This window comes from Pseudochaenichthys georgianus, chromosome 17, assembly GCF_902827115.2.
Source record: "Pseudochaenichthys georgianus chromosome 17, fPseGeo1.2, whole genome shotgun sequence".
Lineage (NCBI taxonomy): Eukaryota > Metazoa > Chordata > Actinopteri > Perciformes > Channichthyidae > Pseudochaenichthys > Pseudochaenichthys georgianus.
This window is the reverse complement of record NC_047519.1, coordinates 40569059-40588101: the sequence shown is the minus strand read 5'-3', so window position 1 is coordinate 40588101 and position 19043 is coordinate 40569059. Positions and strand designations below refer to the sequence as shown.

The 19043-nt window shown below is 41.7% G+C and overlaps 2 protein-coding genes across 2 annotated transcripts in view; both read left to right on the top strand.

Moving 5' to 3' along the window:
• The window catches only part of LOC117462104 (receptor-type tyrosine-protein phosphatase N2-like), a 305455-nt gene that overhangs the window by 14895 nt on the left and 271517 nt on the right, over positions 1-19043 (top strand). Inside the window, exon 3 of the mRNA XM_034104169.2 lies at positions 12176-12289. Within this exon, the coding sequence (XP_033960060.1) occupies positions 12176-12289 (114 nt within the window). The remainder of the gene's footprint in view (positions 1-12175; positions 12290-19043) is intronic.
• Positions 14802-16331, top strand: LOC117462097 (tripartite motif-containing protein 16-like). Its single transcript, XM_071206301.1, has one exon. It carries the CDS (start codon positions 14802-14804, stop codon positions 16329-16331), a length of 1530 nt encoding a protein of 509 aa, XP_071062402.1.

Sequence of the window (19043 nt, the reverse complement as noted above, 5' to 3'; positions counted from 1 at the left end):
TCAAGTCGGTCGCGAAAAGGTCCAGCTTGACTTGGGCAATGACTCGCGCATCTGCTCCACAAGATCAATGACCGATTTGTCTTTGTTTACGCTTCAGAGTTCCGATAGACATGTTTTAGAGTTGCTATCATATGACCACCGTTACTAGCACCACCAGATACACTTTCAAAAAACGTACTGCGTTGTGGTTTAGTGGTTTCTATGCAACGCGGAGTGTTGCATTCATGGTCTGTACTAGTGTAGGAATTTGGCTACGGGAGGCTGGGCCACTCGGGAGTTGGTTCTGGGCCGCATCTGGCCCGCGGGCCGCCATTTGAATAGGCCTGCAATAGGAGCTGCCGTGAGTCCTGATAGAGTCTGAGCTGCCAATCAGTGGGAGGCAGGTCCCGATAAAGAGAAGGAACAATGAGGAGCTGCAGCCATTGTTTCCTCTGAGATCCACCTGTCTCACTCAGGAAGCTTTTCATGCTCTTAGAAACGTGGAGGGATGGTGGACCAAGAGGAGCTCCATGAACATCGTCAGAGACAAACAGAATGGTTTTAAAGAGTCCCCTCCTGCTGATGTTCAGGTGTATATCAGTATGTAGTGTCTCTACTTTAAAGAGTCCTCTCCTGCTGATGTTCAGGTGTATATCAGTATGTAGTGTATCTACTTTAAAGAGTCCCCTCCTGCTGATGTTCAGGTGTATATCAGTATGTAGTGTATCTACTTTAAAGAGTCCCCTCCTGCTGATGTTCAGGTGTATATCAGTATGTAGTGTCTCTACTTTAAAGAGTCCTCTCCTGCTGATGTTCAGGTGTATATCAGTATGTAGTGTCTCTACTTTAAAGAGTCCTCTCCTGCTGATGTTCAGGTGTATATCAGTATGTAGTGTATCTACTTTAAAGAGTCCTCTCCTGCTGATGCTCAGGTGTATATCAGTATGTAGTGTCTCTACTTTAAAGAGTCCTCTCCTGTTGATGTTCAGGTGTGTATCAGTATGTAGTGTCTCTACTTTAAAGAGTCCTCTCCAGCTGATGTTCAGGTTTATATCAGTATGTAGTCTCTTTACTTTAAAGAGTCCTCTCCTGCTGATGTTCAGGTGTATATCAGTATGTAGTCTCTTTACTTTAAAGAGTCCTCTCCTGCTGATGTTCAGGTGTATATCATTATGGAGTGTCTCAACTTTAAAGAGTCCTCTCCTGCTGATGTTCAGGTGTATATCAGCATGTAGTGTCTCTACTTTAAAAAGTCCTCTCATGCTGATGTTCAGGTGTATATCAGTATGTAGTGTCTCTACTTTAAAGAGTTCTCTCCTGCTGATGTCCAGGTGTATATCAGTATGTAGTGTCTCTACTTTAAAGAGTCCTCTCCTGCTGATGTTCAGGTGTATATCAGTATGTAGTGTCTCTACTTTAAAGAGTCCTCTCCTGCTGATGTTCAGGTGTATATCAGTATGTAGTGTCTCTACTTTAAAGAGTCCTCTCCTGCTGATGTTCAGGTGTATATCAGTATGTAGTGTCTCTACTTTAAAGAGTCCTCTCCTGCTGATGTTCAGGTGTATATCAGTAAGTAGTGTCTCTACTTTAAAGAGTCCTCTCCTGCTGATGTTCAGGTGTATATCAGTATGTAGTGTCTCTACTTTAAAGAGTCCTCTCCTGCTGATCTTCAGGTGTATATCAGTATGTAGTGTCTCTACTTTAAAGAGTCCTCTCCTGCTGATGTTCAGGTGTATATCAGTATGTAGTGTCTCTACTTTAAAGAGTCCTCTCCTGCTGATGTTCAGGTTTATATCAGTATGTAGTCTCTTTACTTTAAAGAGTCCTCTCCTGCTGATGTTCAGGTGTATATCAGTATGTAGTGTCTCTACTTTAAAGAGTCCTCTCCTGCTGATGTTCAGGTGTATATCAGTATGTAGTGTCTCTACTTTAAAGAGTCCTCTCCTGCTGATGTTCAGGTGAATATCAGTATGTAGTGTCTCTACTTTAAAGAGTCCTCTCCTGCTGATGTTCAGGTGTATATCAGTATGTAGTGTCTCCACTTTAAAGAGTCCTCTCCTGCTGATGTTCAGGTGTATATCAGTATGTTGTGTCTCTACTTTAAAGAGTCCTCTCCTGCTGATGTTCAGGTGTATATCAGTATGTAGTGTCTCTACTTTAAAGAGTCCTCTCCTGCTGATGTTCAGGTGTATATCAGTATGTAGTGTCTCTACTTTAAAGAGTCCTCTCCAGCTGATGTTCAGGTTTATATCAGTATGTAGTCTCTTTACTTTAAAGAGTCCTCTCCTGCTGATGTTCAGGTGTATATCAGTATGTAGTCTCTTTACTTTAAAGAGTCCTCTCCTGCTGATGTTCAGGTGTATATCAGTATGGAGTGTCTCAACTTTAAAGAGTCCTCTCCTGCTGATGTTCAGGTGTATATCAGCATGTAGTGTCTCTACTTTAAAAAGTCCTCTCATGCTGATGTTCAGGTGTATATCAGTATGTAGTGTCTCTACTTTAAAGAGTTCTCTCCTGCTGATGTCCAGGTGTATATCAGTATGTAGTGTCTCTACTTTAAAGAGTCCTCTCCTGCTGATGTTCAGGTGTATATCAGTATGTAGTGTCTCTACTTTAAAGAGTCCTCTCCTGCTGATGTTCAGGTGTATATCAGTATGTAGTGTCTCTACTTTAAAGAGTCCTCTCCTGCTGATGTTCAGGTGTATATCAGTATGTAGTGTCTCTACTTTAAAGAGTCCTCTCCTGCTGATGTTCAGGTGTATATCAGTAAGTAGTGTCTCTACTTTAAAGAGTCCTCTCCTGCTGATGTTCAGGTGTATATCAGTATGTAGTGTCTCTACTTTAAAGAGTCCTCTCCTGCTGATCTTCAGGTGTATATCAGTATGTAGTGTCTCTACTTTAAAGAGTCCTCTCCTGCTGATGTTCAGGTGTATATCAGTATGTAGTGTCTCTACTTTAAAGAGTCCTCTCCTGCTGATGTTCAGGTGTATATCAGTATGTAGTGTCTCTACTTTAAAGAGTCCTCTCCTGCTGATGTTCAGGTGTATATAAGTATGTAGTGTCTCAACTTTAAAAAGTCCTCTCCTGCTGATGTTCAGGTGTATATCAGTATGTAGTGTCTCTACTTTAAAGAGTCCTCTCCTGCTGATGTTCAGGTGTATATCAGTATGTAGTGTCTCTACTTTAAAGAGTCCTCTCCTGCTGATGTTCAGGTGAATATCAGTATGTAGTGTCTCTACTTTAAAGAGTCCTCTCCTGCTGATGTTCAGGTGTATATCAGTATGTAGTGTCTCCACTTTAAAGAGTCCTCTCCTGCTGATGTTCAGGTGTATATCAGTATGTTGTGTCTCTACTTTAAAGAGTCCTCTCCTGCTGATGTTCAAGTGTATATCAGTATGTAGCAGGTATACTTTAAAGAGTCCTCTCCTGCTGATCTTCAGGTTTAACTACCACAGGGATTTTAGCCGTTGCAGACCATTTACTTGCATTAAAACTAGGGCTGTCAAGTTAACGCGTTAATAACGCGTTAACGCATGTGTATTTTTTCCCTCGGCCGCCCCGTAGTTTCAGAGCGCATCGAGTTTAAAATACCATCTACAAGCTGATGCTGCTGACAGCACCGCTCCTGCCGCCCGCTTGTGGCAGACCACACTTCCACGCTCACCGGCAGGCACCGACTGGCCATCGGGAGGACCGGGAGGGTGTGTGTGTGTGTGTGTGTGTGTGTGTGTGTGTGTGTGGCCCGAGCGAGCGAGAGAGAGACCTTACGTGCATTACCGTACCGCAGTGTGAACGCGGCTATTGTTGTTGTTAGCATCTGGTGCTAGCTAGCTGCGCTAACGGATATAAGGAGCTGTTTAAATGAAAACAGAGGAGCGCTCTATCCACACAACTGCGCCGAGCACTTGACTTGATGCAGGAAGCAGACAGCGGGACATTGGAGGAGAAGTCAGCACACTCATGATTGCAGCAACATGATTGCAGCAACATGATTGCAGCGTCCAGGCAGCTCCCGTTCGAGCATATGCCTTGAGTTGCATATAGCTCCAACGATCACACACACACACACACACACACACACACACACACACACACACACACACACACACACACACACACACACACACGCGCACGCACGCACGCACGCACGCACGCACACACACACACACACACACACACACACACACACACACACACACACACACACACACACACACACACACACACACACACACACACACACACACACACACACACACACACACACACACACACACACACACACAACTCCAGCTCCTCCTGAAGCTAATAATAAACCCATGTGTAATGCTTATAATGTCCTCCTAAAACGCTGTTTGCCCTTTAATAGAGTAGCAGTTATGGACATGCCAGCTGTCAGTTGGCCAAACAGTTGCTTTATAACGTCCTTCTAAAACTTTATATTCATCACAATATCACTTCGAAACACATCCTCAGACTATAAACAGTGCAGGAGCAAAGGTCTGTACATGACTCATCCTGTTTCTGGCACGCTTTACGTTCCAGACATCAACCAAATGCACCTTCAGGCTTATGTGGGCGGTACATTTTTTCTAAAAGGGCGAGCATCTCGCCCTCACTGTATTTAAATGCAAACTACATTTACACACACACACACACACACACACACACACACACACACACACACACACACACACACACACACACACACACACACACACACACACACACGCACACGCCATTTGTATTGAATGAGAGAGGTTCCAGGTTGTTGTGTTTAATATTCATGAGAATATTTGTCATTGTTCAAATGATAATAAACATTAGCATAAAGCATATTTGTCCACTCATATGTTGATAAGAGTATTAAAAACTTGAAAAATATTCCTCTAAGGTACATTTAGAACAGATAAAAAATTTGCGATTAATTTGCGATTAATTTGCGATTAATCGCGATTAACTATGGACAATCATGCGATTAATCGCGATTAAATATTTTAATCGACTGACAGCCCTAATTAAAACATACAGAACACTCTACAGGAAAGGGCAAACCCCCCACATGTTGTACAAAGACACTGTAACATATGACTAATGGCACCTTGGAAGCCATCCCCTCACAAACCTTTCATACGAATGAATCTCTAAACATTATTGTAAGTGCGACAAATCAACGTCCTTTATGGAACGCAGCCAAACTGTTCTCTACAAGCAAAGATGTGGCGTTCATTACATCCAAATCCCTGACAACACACACACACGCACCTACGCACGCGCACACACACACACACACACACACACACACACACACACACACACACACACACACACACACACACACACACACACACACAGAGAGGAAGGGGCTCTGCTTCCTGCTGATTAGCCACAAAGGACAAAACGCACGAAATTGTCATAGCAACAGAGCAGCGGGGGTAAAACGGCCCATTACCCATCAGCACCTGTTGCATCCTCCTGAACGCTGCAACGCTGGAAATGTCACAGCAAACAGAGACACGGGCAACCAGGGCTCAAACATACCGTCGCTAAGTCTGTATTTGATGATATTGTGATGTAAAGCTTAATTGGGCCGGTTATAGATAAAAAGGAGTGGTTGCTCAAAGTCAACTGCTTTTTACGGTACCGTGTTAAATAGACACTTGCAAATCATTTTTTATTAGTTTATTGACGGATGCTTAATGTTTAAAAAATAAAACACAATGTTCACAAATGAGTTAAATATAAATCTGGTATTTTGAGTCAATGAGATAATCCAGATTAAATTACAAACTGATTGAAAAAAGCTACTTTCTTGAGCTCTTGAACTCACTAATTATATAATTCAACTTTATAAAACGGACAAGTCAAATCAAGCAATCTGATTGGTTCTTAGCCGTGATATACTGAGCGTATACCACGGGTAGAATTGTAAGTTACTTTTCACAACAAGTCAGTATCCCTCCGCGTCTGAGAAAAACAGTATACCGTTGGGCTGGAAAAAGAAAACTGCCTCCAGTTTGCTTTTCATACCGGAACAAGAAAGCAGCGGAGAAGTAACGGGGCAGAAATCCTCCTTTTTACGCAGCAGTCCAGACATAGACATCAAACGGCAAAACATATTCAGTGTGCAGTTCCTTTGGCATTAGGGCGAGAGGGGTCTGCCTGCAGACCTCCACTCCCGGGACACCTCCACTCTCAGGACAGGAAGTGCACGCTAAGAATTCCAAAATAAAATCACCACTATCAGTACAGTGCCACTTTCCAAACAGGAAATGCACGCAAATACAAAAACACATATTGCCAATTAGTTCCGCAACCCGACCCGACCTCGCATATATATGAGCAGCAATTATTAACACATGCAGTTGCATATTTGTCTCAAAAAGCGTGGGATGTTGGTTATTTTCTCCATCTAGGAACCAAAAGCCTCCCAGACGTTGGATTTCGCTCTTGAGGAAGGGTGTAGGGTGTAGGGTGTATGGGTGTAGGGGTGTAGGGGGTAGGCGTAGGGGTAGGGTGTAGGGGGTGATTTGGGATTGGGCCTTCCTGTATTCATTCGAAGCAGCCAGGCCTGCTAAGCGATGCCAGATGTCATTGATCTTGTGGTCGGTGAGGGATGATGGACTTGTGCTGGTCCCCGGAGCAAAAGATCCATTAAAATGTCTTAATCCAGTTCATTAGGCAGCAGGACTTCCTGTCAACGAGTCCCTGCAGAGCAACGCTGTGTCCAGACCTAAGTGCTATTGATGCACAATCCCCGTGACAACATGTTTTATTGCTTTAGCATTCAGAAAAAGTACAATAAAACCTGTAGTAGGGCTAACACATAACTACAAGTTTCTCAATTGCCCTAAAATGATAAGAAGTTTCTTTATTAGGGCAATTTATGGTTTTAATCTGACTTTTCTTCACTGTTAAACCCAAAAGGCGACATCTGCAGGTTCATCAGCTCTTCTTAACAGCATGGACTAATTCATCTATTAAAGCCTGAATTCTAAATTGAACAACTAAACAGCAAATGATACTATTCAAATAGGTTAAAGCACCGTTTCTCTCTCATTGCCTGCATGCCAACATTACTATCATAGGTTTATTTTACCTACAGGTCTGAGGTCTTACAGTAACACACATGTACTTAAATACTAACCCTAAAGCACATATGCAATAAATGAGAAACAAAATAACGAGTGCAACACAATCCCTTCTTTCCTCTTCTTCTTGTGATCTCATATAACACCATTCATGTGTCTCCGCAGAGGGAACATCTTGAATTATCTCTCATAATTATATGCATGCATATCCAAGGCTGTGTAATTTATCCCGGTGTTGTACCGGAGGCCGTAATTCAGAGGCAGATGTGTGGTATTGTGATGTATGGTCCAGATTGGAGAGGAAGACGCAGCAGACGGTGTTTTACTGTTAGAGGGAAGAGTCATTTGATTAAAATCCAAATTAAAAACGTTTCCAATCTTTTGCATTTATTGTTTTTCATTTAATGTGTTTTTTCCCCCCATCATTATGTTTCCTTTTCAATCGACATCTCAAATTTCCTCCTTTTTTTTTTAGCAGTGCACTCGTTATGTCGTGCATTGGAGAGAGAGCTGCTTTCTTCATTTCATGGCGGCATCCTTTAACAAAATCATTTATTTTTATTATTACACATCCTTTTTTTTAACAGCAAAACAGAGCTTGACGCAAGTATAACATATTCGGGATATTAAAGTGGCTCTATTATGACTGATATACACCTGAACATCAGCAGGAGAGGACTCTTTAAAGTAGAGACACTATATACTGATATACACCTGAACATCAGCAGGAGAGGACTCTTTAAAGTAGAGACACTACATACTGATATAGACCTGAACATCAGCAGGAGAGGACTCTTTAAAGTAGAGACGCTACATACTGATACACACCTGAACATCAGCAGGAGAGGACTCTTTAAAGTAGAGACACTACATACTGATATAGACCTGAACATCAGCAGGAGAGGACTCTTTAAAGTAGAGACGCTACATACTGATACACACCTGAACATCAGCAGGAGAGGACTCTTTAAAGTAGAGACACTACATACTGATATACACCTGAACATCAGCAGGAGAGGACTCTTTAAAGTAGAGACGCTACATACTGATATACACCTGAACATCAGCTGGAGAGGACTCCTTAAAGTAGAGACGCTACATACTGATATACACCTGAACATCAGCAGGAGAGGACTCTTTAAAGTAGAGACACTACATACTGATATACACCTGAACATCAGCAGGAGAGGACTCTTTAAAGTAGAGACACTACATACTGATATACACCTGAACATCAGCAGGAGAGGACTCTTTAAAGCAGAGACGCTACATACTGATATACACCTGAACATCAGCAGGAGAGGACTCTTTAAAGTAGAGACACTACATACTGATATACACCTGAACATCAGCAGGAGAGGACTCTTTAAAGTAGAGACACTACATACTGATATACACCTGAACATCAGCAGGAGAGGACTCTTTAAAGTAGAGACACTACATACTGATATACACCTGAACATCAGCAGGAGAGGACTCTTTAAAGCAGAGACGCTACATACTGATATACACCTGAACATCAGCAGGAGAGGACTCTTTAAAGTAGAGACACTACATACTGATATACACCTGAACATCAGCAGGAGAGGACTCTTTAAAGTAGAGACACTACATACTGATATACACCTGAACATCAGCAGGAGAGGACTCTTTAAAGTAGAGACACTACATACTGATATACACCTGAACATCAGCAGGAGAGGACTCTTTAAAGTAGAGACACTATATACTGATATACACCTGAACATCAGCAGGAGGGGACTCTTTAAAATAGAGACACTACATACTGACATACACCTGCACATCAGCAGGAGAGCACTCTTTAAAGTAGAGACACTACATATTGATATACACCTGAACATCAGCAGGAGAGGACTCTTTAAAGTAGAGACACTATATACTGATATACACCTGAACATCAGCAGGAGAGCACTCTTTAAAGTAGAGACACTACATTCTGATATACACCTGAACATCAGCAGGAGAGGACTCTTCAAAGTAGAGACACTACATACTGATATACACCTGAACATCAGCAGGAGAGGACTCTTTAAAGTAGAGACACTACATACTGATATACACCTGCACATCAACAGGAGAGGACTCTTTAAAGTAGAGACACTACATACTGATATACACCTGAACATCAGCAGGAGAGGACTCTTTAAAGTAGAGACACTACATACTGATATACACCTGAACATCAGCAGGAGAGGACTCTTTAAAGCAGAGACGCTACATACTGATATACACCTCAACATCAGCAGGAGAGGACTCTTTAAAGTAGAGACACTACATACTGATATACACCTGAACATCAGCAAGAGAGGACTCTTTAAAGTAGAGACACTACATACTGATATACACCTGAACATCAGCAGGAGAGGACTCTTTAAAGTAGAGACACTACATACTGATATACACCTGAACATCAGCAGGAGAGGACTCTTTAAAGTAGAGACACTACATACTGATATACACCTGAACATCAGCAGGATAGGACTCTTTAAAGTAGAGACACTACATACTGATATACACCTGAACATCAGCAGGAGGGGACTCTTTAAAGTAGAGACACTACATACTGACATACACCTGCACATCAGCAGGAGAGCACTCTTTAAAGTAGAGACACTACATATTGATATACACCTGAACATCAGCAGGAGAGGACTCTTTAAAGTAGAGACACTATATACTGATATACACCTGAACATCAGCAGGAGAGCACTCTTTAAAGTAGAGACACTACATTCTGATATACACCTGAACATCAGCAGGAGAGGACTCTTTAAAGTAGAGACACTACATACTGATATACACCTGAACATCAGCAGGAGAGGACTCTTTAAAGTAGAGACACTACATACTGATATACACCTGAACATCAACAGGAGAGGACTCTTTAAAGTAGAGACACTACATACTGATATACACCTGAACATCACCAGGAGAGGACTCTTTAAAGTAGATACACTACATACTGATATACACCTTAACATCAGCAGGAGAGGACTCTTTAAAGTAGAGACACTACATACTGATATACACCTGAACATCAGAGGAGAGGACTCTTTAAAGTAGAGACACTACATACTGATATACACCTGAACATCAGCAGGAGAGGACTCTTTAAAGTAGAGACACTACATACTGATATACACCTGAACATCAGCAGGAGAGGACTCTTTAAAGTAGAGACACTACATACTGATATAGACCTGAACATCAGCAGGAGAGGACTCTTTAAAGTAGAGACACTACATACTGATATACACCTGAACATCAGCAGGAGAGGACTTTTTAAAGTAGAGACACTACATACTGATATACACCTGAACATCAGCAGGAGATGACTCTTTAAAGTAGAGACACTACATACTGATATACACCTGAACATCAGCAGGAGAGGACTCTTTAAAGTAGAGACACTACATACTGATATACACCTGAACATCAGCAGGAGAGGACTCTTTAAAGTAGAGACACTACATACTGATATACACCTGAACATCAGCAGGAGAGGACTCTTTAAAGTAGAGACACTACATATTGATATACACCTGAACATCAGCAGGAGAGGACTCTTTAAAGTAGAGACACTACATACTGATATACACGTGCACATCAGCAGGAGAGGACTCTTTAAAGTAGATACACTACATACTGATATACACCTGAACATCAGCAGGAGAGGACTCTTTAAAGTAGAGACACTACATACTGATATACACCTGAACATCAGCAGGAGAGGACTCTTTAAAGTAGAGACACTACATACTGATATACACCTGAACATCAGCAGGAGAGGACTCTTTAAAGTAGAGACACTACATACTGATATAGACCTGAACATCAGCAGGAGAGGACTCTTTAAAGTAGAGACACTACATACTGATATACACCTGAACATGAGCAGGAGAGGACTCTTTAAAGCAGAGAAACTACATGCTGATATACACCTGCACATCAGCAGAAGAGGACTCTTTAAAGTAGAGACACTACATATTGATATACACCTGAACATCAGCAGGAGAGGACTCTTTAAAGCAGAGACACTACATACTGATATACACCTGAACATCAGCAGGAGAGGACTCTTTAAAGTAGAGACACTACATACTGATAAACACCTGAACATCAGCAGGAGAGGACTCTTTAAAGTAGATACACTACATACTGATATACACCTGAACATCAGCAGGAGAGGACTCTTTAAAGTAGAGACACTACATACTGATATACACCTGAACATCAGCAGCAGAGGACTCTTTAAAGTAGAGACTCTACATGCACCTGAACACGAGCTTAAAGTGTCCTCTTTACGGTATTTTTGGATAAATGTCAGGCTCTAATGTTCAGTTTACAAATATCCAGCTTCCTGTCTCCTCTCTGTCATCGTAACAACAAAAAGAACACTGAAACATCTCAGAGTAATCACATCATTGCGGACTAGCTGCTCGTCATCCTCAGCTGTTAAATCGAGCTTGAGTTTTGATAGAGACGGCCTAAGTGTCGCAGAGGCTATTTATAGACAAGAGGCCTGGATTACCATCTCCAAGTGCCATTATGCAACATCTCTCATACACAGTCATGCATGCAGATATACAGTTAGAGATATATTGTAATTTTCACACCCGAAATAATGCTTTTTACAGGGTTACAGGGATGTTTTGCATTATTATTATTTTTTTTCTTGTATTAGTCAATTTATTGAACTTGTAACTATTTTTTATCTTTAATACTTTTGTATGCCTGCTTCTTAGGTAACATTAAGCTGTCTGTGGCTCTTTTCTGCTGTAACAATGTACATTTCCCCTCTGTTGGACTAATAAATGTATTCTCATTCTGATTATAACAAAGAGAAGCAAAAACAAAAAAAATAAAAATGTTCAAGGTATAAATTCTCAAATAGTTTCCGTCATGTTACGAAAAAAGGGGCAAGACGAAACTTAAAGAACCTTTCTGGTCCCCAAATAAAAGTTTGGGTCATCGTCATCAGCATCCGTGATATTTTAATCATTGTTGTTAATTGCAATACATTTTAGCTCTGAAATGTAAAATCTAAAAAGCATGTCTCTCACTTCCTGTTTGTGTGTTGACAGATGCCATGTTCGGACGTTGTCACCCCGTTCCAGTGACGGACGTTTACACCTACGATGTCTCTCCGTCTGTAGTGCAACGCTTCAGGACGCTGCTGGAGAAGCTCTCAAACCGAGGTAAGGTGTTTAATGAGATAATAACTGAAGTTGGATGTAGGGTCATTTTCTCATAGACTTCAATACAATCTAGAGGAGCTGCCCCCTGCTGGATATTTGAAATAATGCAGGATTGAGGCTCTTCTGTATTGGCTTTGGACGTTGCTTCTTGTAATAATTACAAATATTTAAAGAGGACATTTATTATGCTCCCTTCAGGTTCATATCAGTATTTAGTGCCTCTACTGTGAAATGTTTCCTTGCTTATATGTTCAAAAAGCTCTTTAGTTGTTCTCATATTGCTTGTGTTGCAGCACCATTTACATGCAGAAATACCATGGTCCTTTTTAACAAATTGAAATGTTGTTGTCGGACTACAAACGTCTGAAAATTACTGATTTTCAATTCTATCCCTGTTACAAATCCAAATAATTTTCACCTTTTCGACTTTATCAAATGTCCGTTTCAAAAGCAAATGAAGCAGATGAAGATGGATCTGCAAGGCCACATACTGTACCACTACTTTGTTTTTTACCTATTTAGTCATTCGGGTGAACTAACGCTTAAACTGATAACGCTTTTGCAACCTCACAACACACAGGACGTACACACGAGCGCACACTCTGCTCTCATTACACCAGAGCAGTGTTTAGACACTGATGTTTTTAGGCTCCCTATGTTTCATATTATTGCAGACTGCTTATCCGTATGGGAATACAGAATATAGTACACAGAAATGCAATAGCACAATGTACTGTTTGGGGCTGATAATAGAGCAAGATTGGCTCTGTTTTACGATTTACAATGCTTAACCTGTTAAGCCCCAAGCCTGTTTTTCAGGTCTCAGGCTCAAACATGACCTATACATAACAAATGACAATAACTTCACTTCTAAAAGGGGTAAATTAATAATCTTTTTCTCAAAGTAATGATAAACCTGTGAGTTGGATGTAGAAAAGTCAGAATCAATATAGATGTTTTTTATTTTAAAGAAAATTCAGATTGAACATAGTAAAAAACTGTAAATGATAGTGTCCGTCCAAATATTATCTTTTACTTATAGTGAAAACCACCCTTGGGTGATGGTAAGGTAGACTAAAAGCTTTAGGAATCCAAAGTGTAACATATAATAAGTACCCTGTATCAAGATTGATGCAAAACAAGTGACATTTGACCTTTTTAGAGAGGTTTAGCAAAAAAAACTCCACCTCTGGGGTGATTTGGGTGGAAATGGGCGTATTTGCCGTTTCTCTGGAACCCATTGGTCGATTTTGATGATTGACATCTCTTTTGAACCGTAAGAGCCAATAGAATCAAAGGGGAATTTCCACATACACACCAACGTTACCATTGAGAAATTAGAGCTATGCGCACGCAGTTTGCCTAAAGCGAAACCTAATTTACGCTCTGAAATCTGAAAACGGAAAAGCAGGTTTATTGCTCATGGATTATCAGAAATCATTTCAAAGGGACGCAGACACATTGGATTAACCTCTGGATTAACTTCAGCAGCGTTTTTATCATTTTAATGCCATTGAAGACAACTTTTGACCAGACAACAACAAAGGTAAGCCATTTTGCTGTGTTTGCTACCTAATGCCACGTGTTGTGATGTCTGTTTTTGTTTCTAATGTCGCAAGTTCTGATCATGGAGTGATGATATAGATACCTATCGATTCTGTGTCATCTCACGATGCTAATCGATGGGTTGGATGTGCAGTTACGATAAGTAATAAGGGTGTTATACCGTGAGTTCTGTGCTAATTCGCTAAGGGCTAATTCAGAGGCTCAGCGTTAGCCTTGTGTTTTTTTTTGCTAAAAATAAAAAAAATCATCAGTTAGCTGAGTTTCTTGCCGTTACATGAATATGAAACATTCATAGTTTATTAAATCTTAAGAAGCCCTCAGACACTGTTGTGTTGTGACCCGCCGAAGGGTCCGTGGGGCTTAACAGAAACCCTGCACACTCCCAGATAACACAGATAAGAATTAAGTACATTATGTATATTTTTTACATTTTGAAATGTAATGTAGAACACATTTAGATGCTGTCGAAGCTTTACTGCCCCCTAATATGAGTTGAAGTATTGGCTGTATGAATGCAAAAGATGGTGTTTTAGTATATTAAAAAGTCGCTGAATGAAGAATTGGACAAAGTGTCATTTTATCAACAAAGTTACTTGCAAGAAATGTGCAGAAAAGTGTTCAAGAAGTCAGAAAAATAGCCCTCAAGCACTTTGTGTTTTCTCAGTGGGATTGCCTTGTAGCCTCACTAACTTATTAGAAGGACTTTGGAACAGGGTAATAGTCCTCTGCCACGTTGCCACCATAAAACCCTGATAACCTCTCCATCTTCTTCCTACTCTCAAACAGAGTTTCTTCCATGTGCCCTCCCCTTGACAATGTGCTGATTGGTGTAATATAAATGTGGTGGCAAGAGCTGATAACCCTCATTCAGGGCATATAAGCGCTCAGGCTTGTTTCTGTTGTGAGGAAAGTGAGACTTTCAGGCATTTGCTCTCAGTGTGGTACGATGGCGCAGCAAGGAGTTCAGCTAGTCCATGAAACAGGTTGTGGTTGCTGTTCGATTTGTCTTGATTCACTGAAGGATCCGGTGACTATTCCCTGTGGACACAGCTACTGCATGACATGTATTAAAAGCTTCTGGGACAAAGAGGATGAGAAGGAAGTCTACAGCTGCCCTCAGTGTAGAAATAGCTTCTCACCGAGGCCTGTCCTGCTGAAGAACACCATGCTAGCAGATTTAGAGGAGGAGCTGAAGAAGACTGGACTCCAAGCGGCTCCGGCTGATCACTGCTATGCTGGAGCTGGAGATGTGGCCTGTGATGTCTGCACTGGGAGGAAACGGAAAGCCTGTAAGTCCTGTCTGCAGTGTCTGGCCTCTTATTGTGAGACACACTTCCAGCCTCACTTTGACGCAGCTACGTTTAAGAAACACAAGCTGGTGGAGCCCTCCAAGAAGCTCCAGGAGAACATCTGCTCTCGTCACGGCGAGGTGATGAAGCTGTTCTGCCGCACTGATCAGCAGAGTATCTGTTCTCTCTGCTCTGTGGACGAACACAAAGGCCACGACACGGTGTCAGCTGCAGCAGAGAGGACTGAGAGGCAGAGAGAGCTGGAGGGGAGTCGACTAAACATCCAGCAGAGAATCCAGGACGGAGAGAAGGAGGTGAAGCTGCTTCAGCAGGAGGTGGAGGCCGTCAATGGCTCTGCTGATAAAGCAGTGGAGGACAGTGAGAAGACGTTCACTGAGCTGATCCGTCTCGTGCAGAAGAGAAGCTCTGACGTGAAGCAGCAGCTCAGATCCCAGCAGGAGAGAGAAGTGAGTGGAGTCAGAGAGCTCCAGGAGAAGCTGGAGCAGGAGATCTCTGAGCTGAAGAGGAGAGACGCTGAGCTGAAGCTGCTCTCTCACACAGAAGATCACAACCAGTTCCTAAAAAAGTACTCCTCGCTCTCACAGTACTTTGGCGACGTGGCAACAGCTGTGTCAGAAGTCCGAGATAAACTACAGGAAGTTCTGATGGAGAAGTGGTCAAAGATGTTACAGACAGTCACTGAAGTGGAAACTTTACTTTCACATCAACTGACGACCCGAGAGGATTTCTTATGGTATGCATGTCATATCACGCTGGATCCAAAGACGGCACACCCCTGGATGATATTGTCAGAGGGGAACCGTAAAGTAACCAATATGGAAGTCTCAGTTTCTAAAAAACACGCCGGATTCACTCACACTTACCAGGTCCTGAGTAAAGAGAGTCTGACTGGACGTTGTTACTGGGAGGGGAAGTGGGATGCAATCATCACCATAGCTGTTACGAACAAGGATGGGAGCAATTCAGGGCCCTATCATGAATTTGCATTTGGATATAATGACAAGTCCTGGGGGTTAGACAGTCGCTGGGGTTACGTTGGTGTCATACATAACACAAAATTCACTCCGATTTCAGGTGACTCCTCCCTCCGAGTAGGAGTGTACCTGGATCATTACGGTACGTCCACACAGCAGCTTTTCAAAAATCTTGGAGCTGGGCGTGTCTGACAGCTTGGGGATTTTTTGCGAGTAATGCGACCAACAACCAATCACATGAATCTCCCGCCCCCGACATACAAAGCAAAAAACCCCGGGGATTTTATGCGAGCAATATATACACTGAACACAAATATGAACGCAACACTTTTGTTTTTGCTCCCATTTTTCATGAGATGAACTCAAAGATCTAAAACATTTTCTATAAACACAAAATAACCATTTCTCTCAAATATTGTGCACAAATCTGAAAAGATCTGTGATAGTGAGCACTTCTCCTTTGCCGAGATAATCCATCCCACCTCACAGGTGTGGCATATCAAGATGCTGATTAGACAGCATGATTATTGCACAGGTGTGCCTTAGGCTGGCCACAATAGAAGGCCACTCTGAAACGTGCAGTTTTGCTTTATTGGGGGGGTCTGGGGGGGTCCGAAAACCAGTCATAATCTGGTGTGAGGGGTAGGGTTAGGGTTAGGGTAATGTTGTGAATTGAGTGGCCCATGGTGGAGGTGGGGTTATAGTATGGGCAGACGTATGTAATGGACGACGAACACAGGCCACTCGATTCACAACATTACCCTACCCCTACCCCTAACCCTACCCCTAACCCTACCCCTCACACCAGATACTGACTGGTTTTCGGACCCCCCCAATAAAGCAAAACTGCACGTTTCAGAGTGGCCTTTTATTGTGGCCAGCCTAAGGTACACCTGTGCAATAATCATGCTGTCTAATCAGCATCTTGATATGCCACACCTGTGAGGTGGGATGGATTATCTCGGCAAAGGAGAAGTGCTCACGATCACAGATCTTTTCTGATTTTTGAACAATATTTGAGAGAAATGGTTATTTTGTGTATATAAAAAACGCAGGATCATCCATGACTCCGGATCCTGGCGTATATAGACGCCAAAAAGAAAGACATGTGGGGAAGCTGGGTTAATGGGAACATGAGAGTACACAGGTACAGACAGAGAGAAGGAAGAAGTAAGATGTCCCCCGACAAACTAAGCCTATATCAGCAAAACTAGGGGCTGAATCTAATCAGCCCTAACTATAAGCTTTATCAAAAAGGAAGGTCTTAAGCGCACTCTTAAAAACGGATAGGGTGTCTGCCGCCCGAACACAAACTGGAAGCTGATTCCACAAATGTGGAGCTTGATAAGAAAAGGCTCTGGCTCCCATTGCACTTTTAGAGATTCTAGGAACAACCAACAACCCTGCATTCTTGTAACGCAATGCCCTAGTAGGACAGTAGGGTATAATGAGTTCTTTAAGGTAAGATGGCACCTGCCCATTAAGGGCTTTGTAGGTGAGAAGAATAATTTTAAATTCCATCCTGTGTTCTATAGGGAGCCAGTGTAAGGCAGCCAGAACAGGAGTAATGTGGTCCCTTTTCCTAACTCTGGTTAGTACACGAGTCGCAGCATTTTGAATCAGCTGAAGCGACTTGACTGACTTCTTGGTACTCCCTGATAATAAAGAGTTACAATAATCCAGCCTAGAAGTAACAAATGCATGGACTAGTTTCTCTGCATCGTTTTGAGGCAAGATATGCCTGATTTTTGCAATGTTACGTAGTTGGAAGTAGGCGGTCCTTGAAATTGATTTTATGTGGGCGTTAAGATTCCTTACAGTCTCACTGGAGGCCAAATTAATGCCATCCATAGTTAGTATATCTTTAGATAATTTGTTTCGTAGATTCTTCGGGCCAAGTACAATAACTTCAGTTTTGGTCGTGTTTAACATCAAAAAGTGTAAGGTCATCCACGTTTTTAAGTCCTTAAGGCAGTCTTGAATTGTATTTAGATGATTAATTTCATCAGGCTTGATTGATAAATATAGTTGAGTATCATCCGCATAACAATGAAAGTTTACAGAATGATTCCTTATAATATTGCCTAACGGAAGCATATATAATGTGAACAAAATAGGTCCGAGCACTGAGCCCTGTGGCACTCCATGGCTAACTTTGGTTTGCGTGGAAGATTCATCGTTAACACGTACAAACTGAGAGCGTTCAGATAGATAGGACCTAAACCAGCCTAAAGCAGTTCCCTGTATGCCAACTAAGTGCTCTAGTCTTTGCAATAGGATATCATGGTCGATAGTATCAAATGCAGCACTGAGATCAAGCAAAACAAGAATAGAGACAAGTCCCTTGTCTGAGGCTATTATAATGTCATTTGTGACTTTAACCAGAGCTGTCTCTGTGCTATGATGTGTTCTAAAGCCAGACTGAAAATCTTCAAATAAATCATTGTTTTTTAAGTAATCACACAGCTGTTTTGCGACCGCTTTCTCGAGAATCTTTGAGAGGAACGGAAGATTAGAAATAGGTCTATAGTTGGCTAAAACCTCTGGATCGAGGTTGTGCTTTTTAAGAAGCGGTTTTATCACTGCTACTTTGAATGATCGTGGAACATAGCCTGATAATAAAGACATATTCATAATATTTAATAAAGAAGTGCTAATTAATGGAAAAACTTCCTTCAACAGCTTAGTTGGAATTGGGTCTAACATGCACGTTGATGGTTTAGAAGAGAGAATCATTGAATGTAATTGTTCAAGGTTTATGGCTGAAAAGCATTCTAGTTTACTATCAAGTGTAATATTAGAACTTACGTTTCCGGGAGCTGTTGATAACACTATACTGGTCAAAGGCAAGAGGTCATTCATTTTGTTTCTAAGAGTAACAATTTTATCGTTAAAAAAGCACAT

Excerpts from the sequence above, each read along its gene's own strand:
- LOC117462097 (XM_071206301.1), top strand. The coding sequence starts at position 14,802 with ATGGCGCAGCAAGGAGTTCAGCTAGTCCATGAAACAGGTTGTGGTTGC.